Raw genomic sequence first — 20,100 nt, 5'->3', positions numbered from 1 at the left:
TCCAAGTTTATCTTTCAAGGATTTTATGTAATCTGTCACAAGACATCTAGTGGCCCTTTTGGGTACTTCAGGTGATCACAGGTATCTGTTATTATCTCTGGCCCTTTGTGTGGCCTTATCATATGTAAAATATATGAAATAATAAAATAGGATGATTTTTAAATATAACATTTAATGACAAAGCTGAAAAACATTATCCTACATATAAATCATCAATTTAGTGAATACTATTGGTGTTTAATATGAGTGTCTCAAATTGAAATATTCTTTATATTTTTTACACACTTATTTATTTGACTATGTCAATATGTACAGTTGAAGTCGGAGGTTTACATACACTTAGGTTGGAGTCATTAAAACTTGTTCTTCAACCACTCCACAAATTTCTTGTTAACAAACTATAGTTTTGGCAAGTCGGTTAGGACATCTACTTTGTGCATGACACAAGTAATTGTTTACAGACAGATTATTTCAGATATAATTCACTGTATTACAATTCCAGTGGGTCAGAAGTTTACATACACTAAGTTAACTGTGCCTTTAATAAACAGCTTGGAATATTCCTGAAAATGATGTCATGGCTTTAGAAGCTGATAGGCCAATTGACATAATTTGAGTCAATTGGAGGTGTACCTGTGGATGGATTTTAAGGCCTACCTTCAAACTCAGTGACTCTTTTCTTGACATCATGGGAAAATCAAAAGAAATCAGTCAAGATCTCAGAGAGAAAAAATTGTAGACCTCCACAAGTCTGGTTCATCCTTGGGAGCAATTTCCAAACGCCTGAAGGTACCACGTTCATCTGTACAAACAATAGTACGCAAGTATAAACACCATGGGACCATGCAGCCATCATACCGATCAGGAAGGAGATGCATTCTGTCTCCTAGAGATGAACGTACTTTGGTGCAAAAAGTGCAAATCAACCTTGTAAAGATGGAGGAAACAGTTACAAAAGTATCTATATCCACAGTTAAACGAGTCCTATATCGACATAACCTGAAAGGTCGCTCAGCATGGAAGAAGCACTGTTCCAAAACCGCCATAAAAAAGCCAGACTACAGTTTGCAAATGCACATGGGGACAAAGATCGTACTTTTTGGAGAAATGTCCTCTGGTCTGATGAAACAAAAATACAACTGTTTGGCCATAATGACCATCGTTATGTTTGGAGGAAAAAGGGGGAGGCTTGCAAGCCGAAGAACACCATTCAAACCGTGAAGCACGGGGGTGGCAGTATCATGTTGTGGGGGTGCTTTGCTGCAGTAGGAACTGGTGCACTTCACAAAATAGATGGCATCATGAGGGAGGAAAATTATGTGGATATATTGAAGCAACATCTCAAGGCATCAGTTAAGTTAAAGCTTGGTCGTAAATGGGTCTTCCAAATGGACAATACCCCAAGCATACTTTAAGGACAATAAAGTCAAGGTATTGGAGTGGCCATCACAAAGCCTTGACCTCAATCCCATAGAAAATTTGTGGGCAGAACTGAAAAGCGTGTGCGAGCAAGGAGGCCTACAAACCTGACTCAGTTACACGAGCTCTGTTATGAAGACTGAGCCAAAATTCACCCAACTTATTGGGGGAAGCTTCTGGAAGGCTACCCGAAACGTTTGACCCAAGTTAAGCAATTTAAAGGCAATGCTACCAAATACTAATTGAGTGTATGTAAACTTCTGAACCACTGGGAATGTGATGAAAGAAATAAAAGCTGAAATAAATCATTCTCTCTACTATTATTCTGACATTTCACATTCTTAAAATATAGTGGTGATCGTAACTGACCTAAGACAGGGAATTTGTATCAGGAGTTTAAATGTATTTGGCTAAGGTGTATGTACATTTCCGACTTCAACTGTATTTTTTGTAAATGTTTTGGCGTCAAACTGGTGGCAGTTGTGAAATAAGTCAGAAGAGTTAGAAGAGTTGTAGAGTTAATAGAAAATAATGCCATTGTTGATTAGGTGCTTTTTTCATGAATTAGGCTTTTTTCTCTTGAACCATATGTTCTGTCTACTGGAAACTCATGGACAATATGATAGATTGCGATAGATTTTCTGTTAATTTCCCAGATTAGATTCCGATAACTGGTAAATGACCTGTAGCTTTGCAACCCTAAGTTGTGTGGCAGCTTTTGTGCATTGGTTTTTGTGTCCTGGTGTTGTGTGTTTTGTTCACGGGTTATCTGTCAGTCTTTTGTCCTTTTAATATGGTGGTATTGCACCCTTTGCTCGTTGGCTGACTGGGGCAAACAGGAAGATAAAACATCAGGCATTAAATGCATTTAGAGAAAATCAAAGTACAGATGAATGTGTTTTGTTGTGGTCCGTTTTAGAAAATGTTTTAGATAAGGGGGAATTTAGTGTGGAGAGAGATAAGAGTGACATTTTGGACCGCTCTCTCACCATCATAGCAAAGAGCCCCAGTTTCTCTTGTTTTTTTCTCAGATCCAATTGGTGTAGAAGCAATATGTGACGATGCAGTCGGAGGAATGCAGAAGGGACAGCCAAGACTTCCATCTGTAGTTTACAAAGATCGGCAAAAAAAACATGCGGGGCTTTTTTCTGATGTGCTTGCCACTCACACTCTACTAGCTCCATGCTGCTAGAAAAGAGTCATTGGAGGCAGATGGAGCATGTTTGTGTTCCACGTGCATCCACTGCTCCCACAACACTCTGACGAAGCGTTCTAAAACGAATAGTTCTTGAACTTGGAACACTGAGTTCTAGAACCATGGATCTAGAAATTCTCTGAGTTCTAGAACTATGGAGCAATAGGTATACTGAGTTCGAAAACTATGGAGCTAGGGAAACTCTTGAGTTCTACATGGCTCTAGAACTCTCCAGGTTTCTTAAGTGCAGCTATGAAGTGCAGTCTATGTAATGTTGTCATATGCCCAAGGGTGAACAAAATCCAATGTTGGTCTTTTCCAATTATGCCTAATCAAAACACATGACTCAAAGCCTTACTTAGACGTTTTGATCAAATTATGTCAAATTTCCAGCCGGCACTTCATCCCACTTCTGATCTCATCTGAAGAACAATTATTCCAAAGTAAGCCCATTGGCTATAGAACTCACAAGCTGATTTTATATTATTTCACTGTGGCAAGCGGGTTGACACTCGGCCGGATGTTGGGTTATTGCAGATGTTCCAATCATTGCTACCCAGAATGCCAAGCTGGCATTACTACGTCCTCCTTACTACTTCCACTTCGGTTCTCAAACTGTCAAACTTCTTACGACAACATATTGGGAAGTTCACCGTAATTCTCTCTTTCCCCCTTCGGTTTTGCGTGGTTACATTAAATCCTCATTGCTTCTCTTTCATTCGAGATCAATAACATTCTTATAATATTGCATATTAATATCTGTATTAGTGTTATCGTTACATGTTCTTGAGGAAACAGTAGTGCTGAGTTATTACTGCGTTTTGAGGTCGTTTTGGTTTGATTATATAAAAATAAATGTTTGGGGTTTTGATTTTTATTTATTTTTTAACATTAAATGCACTCTGCATAATGTGGGTTGAATGCGGTAAAAACACAGAATAAAACAATGAATGAACGTCCCATGATGGTAGTGAATGCCCATTACTGCTTCTGTCAATTATTAACCATAGTTTATTCACATTACTTTTATTTAAAAAATGCAGGTGTTTTGTATATTACATTTTTTTTATTTGATGACTTTATTATTTCATTCAGCTGTCATCAATGCAAAGGGTGGCTACTTTGAATAATCTCAAATATAAAATATAAAATAACACTTTTCTGGTTACTACATGATTCCATGTGTGTTATTTCATAGTTTTGATATCTTCACTATTATTCTACAATGTAGAAAATAGTAAAAAAAAATAAGAAAAACCCTTGAATGAGTAGGTGTGTCCAAACTTTTGACTGGTACTGTAAGTGATTAAATTGTTTTTTTGAGAGCACTTGAATGCCAGGTCACACTTGACTCACCTCAGTTCAGGCCCTCTATTTATCCTCCCAGTCCGGCCCCATCTTCCCTTGGGCCTGTAATCAAGCAGGGGCCCAGAAAGAGAGAGGAAAGGAGAGGGAGGGAGATGGAGAAAAGAGAGAGAGGTAAAGGAGGGGGTCTTTGTTTTGAAACACACCTGTTTTCGATCGTCCTGTTTGTGCTCATGTTGGCTGGCATGTCTGGTATGTTAATTACATGTGGTTTGGGGTAAGGAGGCTCTGGCTTTGAGCTGTTTCAGGGGCATGTGTGTGCAGCTATTAGCCGCTCTCTGTTCTCTCTCTCTTTCACTCACTCACTTCACTCACTTAGTTAAATAAAGGTTAAATAAAGAAATAAAAAATAACTTGCTCACTCTCTCTCTTTGTGAGGTGTGTTCGCGATGTTGCAGTGAGGCTTTGGCTAGAGTAAGAGGGGTTTGGGAGACCCCTGGAGATAGATGAAAGTGTCTCTGATAGGGAGGAAGGAGAGTTGAAGTTCACAAAGATGCCTGTGGGACCTCACATTTTGGATACACATTCAACCTTATGGATCAATGTGTTTGCATTTCTACTGTAACATTTTATTGTTTGAAGCTAATGACGGATTGACTTGCTGAGTGTTTTTTGCTTTCATTCAGAATGCCAGGAAATGAACAACATGTCACTCTAATGTTCTGTACTGTAGATACCACAGGCTTACAGTTAAGCAATAAGGCCGAAGGGGGTGTGGCATTTGGCCAATATACCACGGCCAAGGGCTGTTCTTAGGCACGACGCAACGTGGAGACAGCCCTTAGCCGTGGTATTTTGGCCATATATACTGTCCAGTATACTGTCTGATATACCATGGCTGTCAGCCAATCAGCGTTCAGGGCTCAAACCACCCAGTTTATAATAAATTATTTAGCACAATGATTGCTGCCTTTGAAAGTCTGGAACACGCTGGTCAGCCTAGATTAGAATGACTGACACACACACAGTGGGCGGACATCCTTTGGGGAATTACACTGGCAGTACAGTCAAGAGTGGGTGAGAATAAATGAATGACATGGGCACAATGACATACTCCACTGGGAAGTTGGAACAATGCAGTCTGTGTGTCTGAGTACCCCCGTCCTCCACATCGGATGCAACTTAAAACACTGTCGCCACCGCTGCTCGGCTGATTAAAATTGCACCCGTCTGAAGAGTAGAAGGAGAGAGAAGGAGAGAGAAGAGAGAGGGAGGGAGGGAGGGGGAGGGAGGGAGGGAGGGAGGGAGGGAGGGAGGGAGGGAGGGGAGAGGGAGGGGGAGGGAGGGGGAGGGGGAGGGAGGGGGGAGGGAGGGGGAGGGAGGGAGGGGGAGGGAGGGGGAGGGAGAGGAGAGGAGGGAGGGAGAGGGAGGGAGAGAGGGAGGGAGACAGAGAGGGAGACAGAGAGGGAGGGAGGGAGGGAGAGGGAGGGAGGGAGGGAGGGAGGGAGGGAGGGAGGGAGGGAGGGAGAGAAGGAATGCTGTGGTTATTAGAGACAGATTAATGCATGTTCTGTCACTGCATCTGCGTATCACACATCTCTGAGGCTGCCTCTGAAATGGCACCCTATTCCCTATATAGTGCACCCCTATGTGCCCTGGTCAAAAGTAGTGCACTGTGAAGGGAATAGGGTGCAATTTTGGGATGTAGCCTGAGTGTTAGTTAGTGTAGGGATAATTTTACTCCCTCTTTTTTTATATATAAAAAGAAGGGAATAGGAGAAGAATAGAGGAAGAGAAGAAGAGATGAGAAAACCCCAGACTTTAGCAACAGTGGGCCATCATGTCCCATATCACAGCCATAGATCCCAAAGCTAGCCAATCCCCGATAGTACTAAGAACCCATATGTGTATGTGTGTGTGTGCGTGTGTTTGTGTTTGTGTGTTCATTACCTTCCTTCCTAGCAGACAAATTAAACAGGCTCGTTTTTTTTCTCTCTCTAAGCCCTACATTGGTTGTTTGTTTGCTGGTATAGGGGCCCAGCACGTAACTGCACCACAGAGCTCATCTGGAATGGAATTTGGAGCTCTGAGCTGAGACCTGGCTGGTCTGGTGTATGTTAGCTAGGTGCTTGCTAGCTTTGTCTTTGTTTGCTGTACATTTTCTATGAGCCTTGGCTTGGTGGGTCATAACATAACAATAGGAAATCAAATCAACCAAGTGTTACTTCACTGGAGCAACATGGAGAGAATGAGGGTTTTGAAGAAAGCAGTTCTAACAACAAGTAAAGAGTTTTCTATCTCTTGTGTTTTTGTGCTCTGCCACTACTTCTCCTGTGGTTTCTCTTTGGTACACTCCTTTTGTTTCATTCTCACTTCCTCATTTTTTTTTCTGTGTCTAATTCTCTCTTCTCTCATCCTTATCTCTCTGTTTTTCTCTTTCCCATTGACTCTTTCTCTCATCGTGTGTTCTTTGCTCTGTGCACCCGCTTAATTTACAGTTTGGTTTATGATTTCAGATGCATCTTTCCTAAACACCCTAATAGTGTACCTTGGAACAGAGCAACTTCACTGAGCCTCTCTCTCTCTGTCTCCCTCCCTCTCTCCTGCTCTGTCCCGGGGCCTCATTTATAAACATGTTCTTAGATATATACTTAGTCTTAAGGTCATTACCGACGGTGTGCTTTCTTTCGATTCATAAAAGATACTGAGCATAAAAAACCTTGCTTACGCAGGTTCTAAGAAGCCCATTTGTAACTTACGCACCTGTGATCTATAAATCTCAAATGAACTTAAAATGGACGGCACCTGAATGTGCCTTACAGGCTGACTACACTGCTCGCGTTGCAAAATAAATTTAGAAATCTGTTATTCAATTATTGCACCCACACTGCTCGTGCGCGCCAATTAGAGCCTGTGTTGCCAAGGGCTAAAATTGAAATCAGTTCTATTTCTGACGCAGATCGCATTGCAAGTTCTGCCTCTCCCATCTCCTCATTGGTTATACCCACGTGGGTGACAAAGTCGAACGAGGTCAGTGGCGGTAATGCACCTAATTTATGAATGCTGCCAATTGCAATATAAAGTCAAGAGAAGAAAAAGCATGGAAGGAGGAGAGATGACTAGAAACGATTTGGTTGATCGTTTTATGTGTGGATTAATTGGCGAAGTAGAGGACCTTGTGCATTTCAGATAAAATAACAACTCATTGTTTATATCCCAGGACAAATTAGCTAGCAACAGCAAGCTAGCTAAAAAGGACAAATTAGCTAGCAAGTGCAAGCTAGCAAATTAATAAAATTGGTTTTGATATTTTAACCTGCGTGACTTGATCGTGTTTGGTGTGGGGGGACAAAATCAATTTATGGACGATGGCGCACGCACGCAGCCGGTTTGGGTTCCGTGTTACAATCAGCGATTTCCCCTTATAGAATGCTAGCACAAATGAGGGTTTAGTCAGGAATAGCCATGGACCAAAAGAGAAATGCAAGCTTTTTGGAAGATGAGATCACGGCAATGGTAGAGGAGATTGAAGACAGGCAGCACGTATTATTCGGTGGACTAAATAGTGGGTTGACAAACAAAGCCAAACAGGTAGCTTGGGAGCATGTCGCCGCTGCGGTGAACGACGTGAGGCAGCAAGACAGAACTGTGGCTGATGTGAAAAATAAATGGTCTGACCTTAAACTGCAAGGGATAAAAAGAATAGCCATCCATAACCGCAGCATTAAGGCAACGGGAGGGGGGCCTGGCACGCCGGAGCTCTCCCAAATGGAACAGCGCATTGGGGCAATGATTGGAGAGCGCGTACACTGTCACATACTCTGACATCAACAGTGAATGTTTCAAAAAAGGTGAGTTTCTTCTATTTTGCTTTATTTTATTTTTCATATGGTTTAATCCCAACTTTTACATCGTTTAGCAGTAACATCGGAAACGGTGAAGTCATTTCCGTTAAGTAATTAAGAGAAAGTGAAACGTGGTTGTCAGTAACTTAATATACCAGACGTGCACTGATTAATTTTATTCACATAGAAACGGAGGAAGCTGCGTTGCAGCCCGTGCGCCGGGTGAGTGTGTCCCCTCCACCAACGGAAGCTGCGTTGCAGCCATGCGCCCTCCACCCAGGGATAAAGTGCGCGAGGCTCCCAAATCAGCAGGTGCCAGGAGTGAGGCGGAAGGTTTGGCCACAGGTGTCGAGGGTCCGTCCACATCTGTGTCCACGTCTACAGTTTGCGTGTTGACCGCCTCAGTCCTGCAAACCCAGAACGAGTTGAACACATTGGTTAGGGCAGATTGTGACTGAAATCAGAAGAATAGTTAGGGTTTTGATTCATTTATATAATGCAATTGTTGAACATTTTCCACAACGTGAATAAAAAACCTATGCTTCGTATATTGTCTGGCATTCTGTTTCTTACCACCAATCTCTGTTTGAGCTGCCGCCTCCTCATTGCATCAGCCAGGGCAGGTGCTCCATTGGGTGGGGGGTTAAGGAGGCTCTTGGGGGTCCATTCTAATCTCCGCATCCATTTCAATACCATATCTCAGGGCTATGTTGTGGAGCACACCACATGCCAGTATGATGCATGTCACCTTTGATTGGGGAGGGAAAACATTAATTCTTAAAACAGGCCAACATTTTATATTTAGGTTTGAAATTGCACACCCGAATGTTCTTGTCAAACAAACTTGCACTGCTAATAGGCACTACAGTTACTGAGATGTCCCCTTGAAATCTGTTCGCATTTTGTTGCAGTGCTAGTGGAAATGATATGAATCAGCTGATTCCATTCGTTTACACTAGCAATGCTACAAAATGAACAGGCTTCAAAGGGACATCTCAGTAACCGTAGTGCCAAACTAAAAACTGTTTTCAGCTATTTGGCCAGAGATTTGGGTGTGCAATTTCAATAAAATGCTAAATATAAAATGTTGGTATATGTTGTTTTAAGTTGACCCATTTTAAAACTAAATTAAAGTTTTGCATTTTTATTAAATGAAATGACCTTGTCCTGATGACCTTGTCCTGAAATGACCTTGACCTGATGCATCAAGGCAACGTGGCCCTTCAGCAATCGGACGGTGCGCTCCACAACCGACCTTGTTCTGCCGTGCGCCAAAATGCAGCGTATTTCCTCTGCTGTTCGGGCAAAGGGAGCAAGAAGCCACTTTTTCAGTGGATAGCCCCGGTCACCTAATAGGGTAAAACCGTCAGTGTTAGACGCTGGCCACTTGGAGCACACATTGAGGAGTTGCGTACGGGCATCGCAGATGATCTGAACATTAAATGAATGGAAATTCTTCCTGTTGACATATACATGTTCATCTACAGGCAGTGCGCGTAAGGCAATATGCGTGCAGTCAACTGCACCTACAGTACGACCCCTGGGAAATGAAATGAGGGTGTAAATGGGAAACTAAATGGGGATCTCATGGACAATATGTGTAGAATCGCCTCGATCACTTGTGGCAGGATGTTGCTTGCTGAATGATGGCTGTGATATATATACCCGACCTGTCACTCATTTCCCTCTGGAATGTCCCAGTAGTGAGGAATCCCAGAGTGGACAGTACTTGGACAGATATGGATATGGCTTGATTTACAGAGTGTCTTCCTTTCCAGATTAGGGAATAAATCCGCGCACAAATTTTCTTGGGAGAAAATTTCTTGAGAACATTTCTTGGGAGACGATAGGCCATTGGACTTATAAGCCATGGATCATCGTGCGCAAAGTCGTTCCGGTCTCTGAAAACTCTCCCTTCTAAAAGCACAGATTTTCAATGTCTTCCAGTAACGCCGGAACATCCATGGTTACTTTTTTCTAATTTGACACACTATTTATAGAACATTGCATCCTGTTTTTAATTCAAAACACCTTGCGTCTGGCAGTTCATTCCTCACAACTTTAATTGATCATTCCTCACACCTTTAATTGATCATTCCTAACAAATTGTTCATAAAGCTAATGCAAAGGTCACCACAGGTTTGGACGCATATGCGTCCCAAACTGCAATACCCCTACACAACCAGTAGGAAAATCACTTACATCAAGTCTAGACTTTGAGTAGAGATAAGATCATTTCCACGTCAATGTAAGGTTTTATAAATAACTACTTAGACGTGGTATTCTGTGTAATCATACTTAAAATCAAAATTGATCGTAAGTCCGTTTTATAAATGCGGCCCCTGGCTGTATCCATGTTGTTTCACTGAGACTCTCTCTCTCTCTTACACTCTCTCTCTCTCTCTCTCTCTCTTACTCTCTCTCTCTCTCTCTCTCTCTCTCTCTCTCTTACACTCACTCACTCACCTCCCTCCCCTCTCTCCCCCTAACCTCATCTCCACCTTGTTTACTCTGGTGTCAGAATTGGTTTAGAGTGAGTTCACCGGGAGCATGTGTTGAGTATGCGGAATGGTGTAGCAGGATGGACATATCCCCCTCTATATTTGTTTAACCTGCTAACCTTGTCTACTTAGTCCACTTAGAGGCCTGGGACATGGCAGATTAACTAGCTTGAGATACAGTAATGGAGAGAGGCAGGCAGAGGTGAAGTGTGTGTGTGTGTGTGTGTGTGTGTGTGTGTGTGTGTGTGTGTGTGTGTGTGTGTGTGTGTGTGTGTGTGTGTGTGTGTGTGTGTGTGTGTGTGTGTGTGTGTGTGTGTGTGTGTGTGTAAAATAGGAGGTGAGGATATGAATACCCTTTCAATCATGTTTGGAAAATATGCCTTCATTTTCATATTTGTCTTTGTCTCACTGAAACTGCAGATGGCTAGAGCAAAGTGACTCAAGAAGAAACAGGGAAACTGACAGGAAGTGAAGGAGAAGTAGTTTAAAGTGACACCCGTCCTCCCTTGTGTCACGTTGGCATTTCGTCCTCACACATGTCAGGTCCTTCCTTTCCACTTTTGTTTCAACGTCCTCCTTCAGGTCATAGTCAGTGTATAAGTCCCATCTTTCACTTCCTCATCCCCCCCATTCACCCAAAGTGTGCACTTGACTTCCATACTTTCTCGCATGGATTTGACAATGGTGGAAGTGCACACTTCCTGTAAAAGGGTGGAGAATCGGGATGCAGCATTTGCCCACTTGGGTCACCCAGACCAAGCTGTACCCTCAGTCCATCTGTGCTGCTGTGTTCTGTCAAACATCATTCCAAACCCCTGTGGCGATTGTTTTAAAGGTAGATACTTTATCACCTTTAATCTATTTTCTGATAGATTCTCCGACATCAGTCAAAGACTTTAATTGAAGGCCAAATATCAGCTTGAGGCAACTTTTGTTTCTTTAAGCTTTACTTTCGATCGGCATGTTGTATCCCGACAATAGAGAGAGAGAACTGAAGGCTACACTCGTCTCTTCCCATTACGGGGTGAGTAGAAGTAAATAATAAGGAGCACGTTAGAACGAGAAGCAGCCACATTTTATAGATGCTACTGATTCCATTTTGGCAAGGATTCCCCTGGACTTGTGGCTAGGTAGGTGAGGTGGTGGCCTGGGGGAGGGGTATGTGTGTGTGTGAGTGAGGGGTATTCGGGGTAGCGTTGAAGCTATTTTAGGGCTAAATTGGGTTTCCATGGTTTTATTGCTCCCTTATTCAGGTCACTAACAAAACAGAAGGACAATGGCTTTAAAGGAAACAAGTCATTGTATTGGAGGAAGACATTGGGGTAGTGAAGGGGCATCTCTCACTTACGTGGGAATAATACTCTCTTCAATGATGTTGTAGCAAGTCTATATTTTTCAGTCACGTTCACACTTTTGTTGACCCTTGCAAGGATGAGAGCATCTTGCCTGTTTAGTCACAGTTGTAACCTGTAAGTCTAGATCCCTGATATCCCATAGTGGAATGCTGTATCTAAAACACCTCATGGGAAATAAGTTACTGTACTTGTATAAAACTTCACAGCCCTGCAGTATACCTGTAAAAATATGCTTTCCCCCTCTGCCATTGCGGTGCCTTCCTCAAATCAAATTCTATTTGTCACGTGCTTCGAAAACAGGGAAGTGTGGACTGAAGGCCTCTGCATGCTTCCCAGCCTGAACAGTTTGGGATGGTTTGTGCGTATGTTATGACAACATTTTGTGACATTTTAGTTAGTTTTGGTCCTCAGCAATGACTCCATGCCTGGGGTCCTAACGCGACTCCAGTCAAGTTTGTGCTTGCGAGATTGAGTCTGACGAGTAGAGAAGCGTTGTCTTCTCCTTTCCCTAGCAGTTGAAATTCAATAACAGGAAAAAAACCTAGCTTGTGAACAAAACAATGTATTTTATGTATAGTATTTTGTTTCAAGTAAATTAGACCAACTTGTATGTCTGTGCTTATAAAAAATGAATCTTTCCGCTCTTCACATGTGCACAGCCCCCCACAGCCAGGCATTGTTGCAGCGCAAGGTGGAATAGGCTATGTAGGTTTCATAGTTCTTTGACCCAATTTACCAGCTATGGAAAATACTTTGAAGAACAGCTAATGTAGAATTTATTTGACTAGAAATGTGATCATACTTGACTATTTTTATTCACAAATGCGAGTGAAATGCTCGCATTGTGGAGCCCTGACCATCTGCCAACCTGGCTGGTGAAATAGATATCTTACCCACCAATGCCAAAATCTACTTGCATTTGCAGGCTGGCGGGTGTTTTTAACCAGAGACTAATCGTTTTCATTCAAATTTTTTCACTTGAGAAATACTGCACCAAACATTTTACATTCTGACTAGACCGGGCATACGCGTGCGTCCGCCTTCGCACGCATGTTGATTTTGTCCATCCACACCAGACGCGATCAGAACATGCAGGTTGAAATATCAAAAATAACTCTGAACCAGCGAATGCACTTTTGTACACACTGTAACGTACAATTGACCTTATTTTAGCGCCCCAAAAACGTAATACTTCCAGGTCAACTGTAATATGAATACCATTGTCAAGCACAATTTATCCCCTTTCCGGCCGAATCAATGACGAGACCTTCATGCTGCACATCTCTGCATGATTGAAGAAGGCAATGAGCTCCATCGGGTCTTTTTAAAAATGGCGGGTGTGGAAGCGAAACCTACTGTGTGATAGGGAAAGGGGGAGATAAGCAGTGTGGGGAAACCCGATCTGTCCATCTTATCACCTTATCAATGAACCATGGTTTTAACCGGGGAATATCTGGATACCAGAGTTACCTTATTTTTCTACTGATGCTACATAAACATTGAAAAAAAAACTAAAAGGTAAATAAAACACTATGAAGAGTTTATGTCGAATTTGAATCAGGTTTTTAGGGCGCGCTAAAGTTATCTTCAGAAGTAAGTAACGACTTTTGAGAGTCATGATGGCTTGCAGTGATGACGCAAAAAATGAACGCATTCAGTTGTCAAATTGACTAGGTATCCCCCCCTGACCCTGTCCCTTTGACTAGGTATCCCCCCCTGACCCTGTCCCTTTCTTATTTTTAACCTGCGAGAGAAGCGCTACACCTGGTAGAGAGAGGATGTACAAAACAGAATGAGTTGCTTTATGCGTGCTGTATGTTTCGTCATGAAATGTCACAATTTAACGTACAGTGTCAGAGGGTTCGTTTTTAAAAACTTTTCTCCAGTACTATCAGGCCATTAGCATGTCAATCAACGCTTGAATAGAAATGTAGTTCTCACACCAGATTTTGATGCCAACACAGTCGCTACAGTCCCATTAGTTTTCATTGCAGCCTCGTTTGAATGCCGCGGTTGCGCAAATTTGTACGGAATGGGGTTAGTCAACAGTATATTCGTTTCGGGACAGGTTCAAACACACGAAACGTGGTTGGACATTTCGCTAGCTAAACGCGGGCTGTGGTCAGCATGTTAGTAAAATGTAAAATCGTGCGACTAAAATCTCCTTGGCAAAAACGTCACAATTACTGACAGATTTCTTGAATTATCTTACATTAATTCAGACTATTTTGAGGAAGTGTATACTGACTACGGTGTCTCCGAATGGACAAGCAGTACTATTGACTCGTTTTTTCTTGTTTCTCAAATGAAGGTCTTTTAACGGAGTATGCAGGCACACATGTTTGTTTCGCCTAGCCGAGTTCGGCCCGTGGTGCCCCAATGCTTTATTAAGACACTTTATGTTGGTGTTTACTTTATTTTGTCAGTTACCTCATATATATCTGAGATATTTACTGCAGCCATCATCCTCCACATACAACACCCGTTCTGCCAGTCATATTCTGTTAAAGGTCCCCAAAGCACACACATCCCTGGGTCGCTCCTCTTTTCAGTTCGCTGCAGCTAGCGACTGGAACGAGCTGCAACAATCACTCAAACTGGAAAGTTTTTTTTCTCAATTTCTTCAATCAAAGACTCAAATGTACACTCTTACTGACAGTTGTGGCTCTTTTGCTTGATGTATAGTTGTCTCTACCTTCTGGCCCTGTGCTGTTGTCTGTGCCCAATAATGTTTTGTGCTTTTACCATGTTTTACCGTGCTGCTGCCATGTTGTGTTGCTACCATGTTGTTGTCATGTTGTGTTGCTACCATGTTTGGTTGTCATGTGTTGCTGCCTTGCTATGTTGTCTTAGTTCTCTCTTTATGTAGTGTTGTGTTGTCTCTCTTGTCGTGTTGAATTTTTTTTTTTTAAATCCCAGACCCCGTCCCCGCAGGAGGCCTCTTGCCTTTTGGTAGGCCGTCTTTGTAAATAGGAATTTGTTCTTAACTGACTTGTCTAGTTAAATAAAGATGAAATAAATGCAAATTGAAAAAAACATATATAGTCAGTCCTCATGGTTGTCCCTCTGTTACTCCCTACTGGGTTGCAATAAAGATGGCAGAATGGATAGAAGGATGGGGGGATATAGAGAGGGATGGAGAAAGACTCTGATTTAAGGAGCTGTCTTTAGAACCAGACCTATGTAATTATCTTGCGCTTTGTTTCATCCCTGCTCATAGCTAACACAACAACACAGTGCTGTATTAATAGCGTGACCTGGAGGCTCTCTACAGAGAAACACCCTTTGTTTGTCTGCTTGTTTGTTTTGTTTACCAATGAAATCACATGACCACAAGCAGGCAGGCACAGCTCTCTCTCCCTCTTTCTCTCTCTCCCTCCCTCTCTCTCTCTTTCTCTTTCCCCTCTCTCTCTCTTTCTCTCCCCCTCTCTATATATCCCTCTCTCAATCTCTCTCTCTCCATCACTCGCCAACGAGCACTATTTGAAGTCTTAGTATGGAAGTAATTAGCCCACAAATCCCGACAAATATAATAACAGGGCGATTAGCTCTCAGTGAATTATCCTCCTCTCTTTCCTTTTTTAAGACTTCTTGGGTTTGTGTGGTATCCTGCGAGAGCAAGACTTTGCTGGTTGGGGTTTGGGGCGAGTCCTCCATCCTCCTCTTCTCCTCCCTTTTCCCGGACTTTTCTATTTGAGGATCTTGCATGTATTTAAGAGGTTTTTTTCTATACCCCCCCTCTCTCTCTCTCTCTCTCTCTCTCTCTCTCTCTCTCTCGCGGTTGTGGTCTCTGGTTCTGTTTCCCATCAGGCTGTGATGCAACCACAAGAAAGGCCCTTGTCATGTGACATGAGTGGAATGGTCACATGCTGACAGAGAGGGGGGGGAGCTGAGGTGGCGATAGTCACCAATCAGAGGGAAGAAGACAGCTGGAGTATGTCCCAAATAGCTTCCTATTCCCTTATATGGAGCACTATTTTTGATGGGTCCTGGTTAAAAATAGTGCACTAAATAAGGAATAGTGTACCATTTCGGATGGAGACCTTGTAGTAAGTGGATGGATTGTGTCACAGCTTTTGGATCTCTCTTGCTATCCTCATCCTATAGCGGGAGGAACTTTCGTTTTGAAGGACATGTGCATTGTATCCCTCCCTCCCTTCCTCCGCAGGCCTTTTAAACACTCCATTCATCTTTAAGATGGCCTCAATTATCTCTGAGTCCCTGCAGATACACTACTTCCCATTTCCACCGCAGGCAAATGGTGCCTTCAGACCACATCAAGCCCTTGGCCCGGCCGCTAGGAAAACACTTACGGTCTTATTTACCGTCTCGTCCTGGAAGGGTTAGATAGCTTCGCCATAGCAGGGACATGACTGCCAACAGCAGGAGTAGTATCCAAAGTACTGAACACTGAAACAGTAAACTTTCACAAAAATTGAACAAATAGGAGACATTTCACAAAGTCACGTTGAGTTCCTCTTCTTTTCTCTTCTGATCTATTGCTTTGTAAAGCAGGCACAATAACATCAGTCGCTTCAATTTCAATCTAGTGTGTGTGTCTAGTTTGAAGGACCGACACGAGGCCTGTTTGTCATGCAAGGCTCTGCCTCAACGCTTCCTGCAAGGTACTGCTGTCTGTCTAAGATGACTGGAGTGGAGAGTATAGCACCCTTGACGTGATTGCTCTGGGATATGAGTGACTCATAAACGCACTGGAACTGGCCCTCAAACTATCCACACTGCTCAGTGTGAATCCTGAGACACACACGCACACACGCACACACGCACGGTGGCAGGGTAGCCTAGTGGTTAGAGCGTTAGACTAGTAACCGGAAGGGTTCAAGTTCAAACCCCGAGCTGACAAGGTACAAATCTGTCGTTCTGCCCCTGAACAGGCAGTTAACCCACTGTTCCTAGGCCGCCATTGAAAATAAGAATTTGTTCTTAACTGACTTGCCTAGTAAAATTAAAATAAACACACACCCACACAATCATCCCACCTTATTAAACCGCCTCATCTGTCCTCTGAACGCCAGACTGATCGCTGATGCTATCTCTCTCTGTTTACATTCTCTCTATACTCCCCATACGAGTGTGACACGTCTCCTCACGCTATAAAACCAGATTGCTACTTTTATGAATACATGTTCGTTCCCCTTCACTTTATGATACTGAGCCACGCAGACCTAGACACTGGCAGAACTAATTCACTGAGGGAGTGAGGAGCTGTTTACAGTTTACAGACAATGGAGTGGCTTCATAATTACTGAAACCCTACACCCCTCAGCTCCTTACGAGCAGTGAAGCCTGTCAGTCTGCCATACCGCTGATGGATCGTGGATAGGGCTGACCGAACAATTGCGCCTGCCCTAAATGTCTTTAATTAAAACCCACTTTTACATGACACTGAAAGCAACTGGAGGCCTCTCCTGGTTTGACATAGAGGCAGCTCGTTTTTCTGCAAGAACATAGTGTTTCACGAGGGAAACTATTGTATGTGATTATTAGTGCAGAATACGTTGTTGGAGTTTCTTTATGTGTTTCCTGTTACTTTTGGCACGAGACATAGAAGGAATGACTTCAGACAAGTTGTGTTTCAGATATCAAACCCCCATAACCTCCATACAGACAACACTGGATGACTGAAGTCGTTTTGATTTAGTTTCTGCTGTATTTTGCTCGGTGTTCTTCCATCCGCCTTATGGAGGACTGGGTAAGGGTCTCTTGAGGAGAAAACGGGAATCAGGGGAGACCAATACCGAGTGGTAGGACTAATTGACTCCTTCGTCTGTGAACTAACACATCTAGGGCTGAGTTGCGTGGGTGACTTTGGGAACAGTCCTTCCAAGGCTCTGTGATGCTGCTGTCTCTTCCCAAACAGGCCGGTAACGAGCTGTACAGGGCTGCTTCACGAGGGTGTATAGACAACACTGTTGGGATAGACTGATCTGAATGATGTTCTACCCTAGATGCTGTGGAACAGGAAATTAGCTTTAAACTTTAGAGTCCATAGGGGAAGCAGAGAGAGACCGACATCATAGCGTTATCTCTCAGGGCATATGGCTGTCACTGCAAGCAGGGTGGACAGTAGAAGTGACAGAGCTTCGCTCTATACTTCACTGTACTGCACCTCAAGTAGATGAGAGTTTAAGATGTATTTTCAGACAGGGCCTGACCAGAAACCCTCCTCCCTCCCTCTGAGCCCCAGGGAAACACTGCGCAATGAGGGCTCATCAGACTCCCTTCACCACTGGCTGTGATAATTTGGTTACTCTTTCTTTTGTTGTCTGAGAAAAAAAGTGTTTATCTTCTCCATTTTGTGTTTTGCTTGAGCGTTAAGAGTGGAGATGAAGTTGTTTAACCGTGCTTTAGTTTGTTCTCTCTGTCCCCCCCCCCCTCTCTCTCTCTCTCTCTCTCTCTCTCTCTCTCTCTTCTCTCACTTGCTCTCGCGCTCACTCTCTCGTCTCCATATGGTTGTCGTCCAATTTGACAGAAAATTCAAACCATGCCTGTTTTGTTTTTTACTGTATACATCGTAGTGGGTTTCTCAAGACCCTTCACATTTGGAGGGCATTAATTGGAACAATATTGTGTGATTGATCTCACACTAGCTATCTAACACATTTGGCCATCTTTAGAATCTAAAATTGGGTAAAGAACACAACTATTCCAAGACTTACAGTTATTTTGATTGTATCCTATTTGTGTAAAACGCTAATAATTCAAGCCTACTCTTTTGGCCCAATATTAACAACCGACTAGGTCACAACATTGATGTGAAAACATGACTGAAAAAAACTCAGCCAAGCTTTGGATTTTTATCAGAATAGATCTTTCTCTCTAAATGCCAAACACAGTGAACACTTGTTAAATCTCTCTCTCCCCTCTCTCCCTTCTCTCTCTTCCTCTCTCCTTCCCTCATTCCCCCCTCCTTCCCTAATTCCCCCCCTCCCTCCTTCCCTCCCCCTCTCCCTCTCTCTCTTTTTCTCTCCAGAATGTTACACAGCCAATGGAGGGGACTACAGGGGCTGCCAAAACCAGACGAGCCTCCTTGGGGGCAAGCCATGCCTCTTCTGGAATGAGACCTTCCAGCACCCCTACAACACCCTCAAGTACCCCAACGGAGAGGGGGGTCTTGGCAGCCACAACTACTGCAGGTGAGACCCCCTCTGGAGCCTGAGCTGGAGTAGTTGGGTTAGCATTTAGCCTCACTATAATATCTATAACATTTTCCGACAAGATAGAACTGCCAAAGGGGGCGGAGTTGCAATCTACTGCAGAGTTCTGTCACACTATCCAGGTCTGTGCCCATACAATTCGAGGTTCTACTTCTAAAAATGATCCTTTCCAGAAACAAGTCTCTCACCGTTACCACTTGTTATAGACCACCATCAGCCCCCAGCTGTGAGCTGGACACTATATGTGAATTGATTGCCCCCCCCGTCTATCTTCAGAGCTCGTTCTGTTAGGTGACCTAAACTGGGATATGCTTAAGACCCCTGCCGTCATACAATCTAAGCTAGATGCCCTCAATCTCACACAAATTATCAATGAACCAACCAGGTACAACCCCAAATCCGTAAACACGGGCAACCTCATAGATACAGTGCCTTGCGAAAGTATTCGGCCCCCTTGAACTTTGCGACCTTTTGCCACATTTCAGGCTTCAAACATAAAGATATAAAACTGTATTTTTTTGTGAAGAATCAACAACAAGTGGGACACAATCATGAAGTGGAACAACATTTATTGGATATTTCAAACTTTTTTAACAAATCAAAAACTGAAAAATTGGGCGTGCAAAATTATTCAGCCCCCTTAAGTTAATACTTTGTAGCGCCACCTTTTGCTGCGATTGATTCTTCACAAAAAAATACAGTTTTATATCTTTATGTTTGAAGCCTGAAATGTGGCAAAAGGTCGCAAAGTTCAAGGGGGCCGAATACTTTCACAAGGCACTGTATCATCCTGACCAACCTGCCCTCTACATATACCTCTGCTGTCTTCAACCAGGATCTCAGCGATCACCGCCTCATTGCCTGCATCCATAATGGGTCTTCGGTCAAACAACCACCCCTCATCACTGTCAACCGCTCTCTAAAACACTTCAGCGAGCAGACTTTTCTAATTGACCTGGCCCGGAAAACCTGGAAGGATGTTGACCTCATTCTGTCAGTCAGTGCTTTCCTCACCATCTTAAATAAGCATGCCCCCATTCAAAAAACTTCAAACCAGGAACATATATTGCCCTTGGTTCACTCCAGACCTGACTGCCCTTGACCAGCACAAAAAGATCCTGTGGCGTATCGCATTAGCATCAAATAGCCCCCGCGATATGCAAATTTCAGGGAAGTTAGGAACCAATATACACAGGCAGTTAGGAAAGCAAAGACTAGCTTTTTCAAACAGAAATTTGCATCCTGTAGTGCTAACTGGAAAAATTTCTGGGACACTGAAAAGTCCATGGAGAATAAGAGCAC

The 20,100-nt window shown here is 43.1% G+C and overlaps 1 protein-coding gene across 2 annotated transcripts in view; it reads left to right on the top strand.

Annotated features, from left to right (window-relative positions):
* kremen1 (kringle containing transmembrane protein 1) overlaps positions 1-20,100 on the top strand; it is a 105,893-nt gene that overhangs the window by 12,101 nt on the left and 73,692 nt on the right. For both annotated transcript variants that reach the window (XM_024418247.2, XM_024418246.2), the window contains exon 2: positions 18,615-18,777. In XM_024418247.2, coding sequence (XP_024274015.1) covers positions 18,615-18,777 — 163 coding nt within the window. The remainder of the gene's footprint in view (positions 1-18,614; positions 18,778-20,100) is intronic.

The sequence above is a fragment of the Oncorhynchus tshawytscha genome, linkage group LG04, assembly GCF_018296145.1.
Source record: "Oncorhynchus tshawytscha isolate Ot180627B linkage group LG04, Otsh_v2.0, whole genome shotgun sequence".
Taxonomy (NCBI): domain Eukaryota; kingdom Metazoa; phylum Chordata; class Actinopteri; order Salmoniformes; family Salmonidae; genus Oncorhynchus; species Oncorhynchus tshawytscha.
The sequence above is the reverse complement of the archived record's forward strand: the minus strand, read 5'-3'. Positions and strand labels throughout refer to the sequence as shown.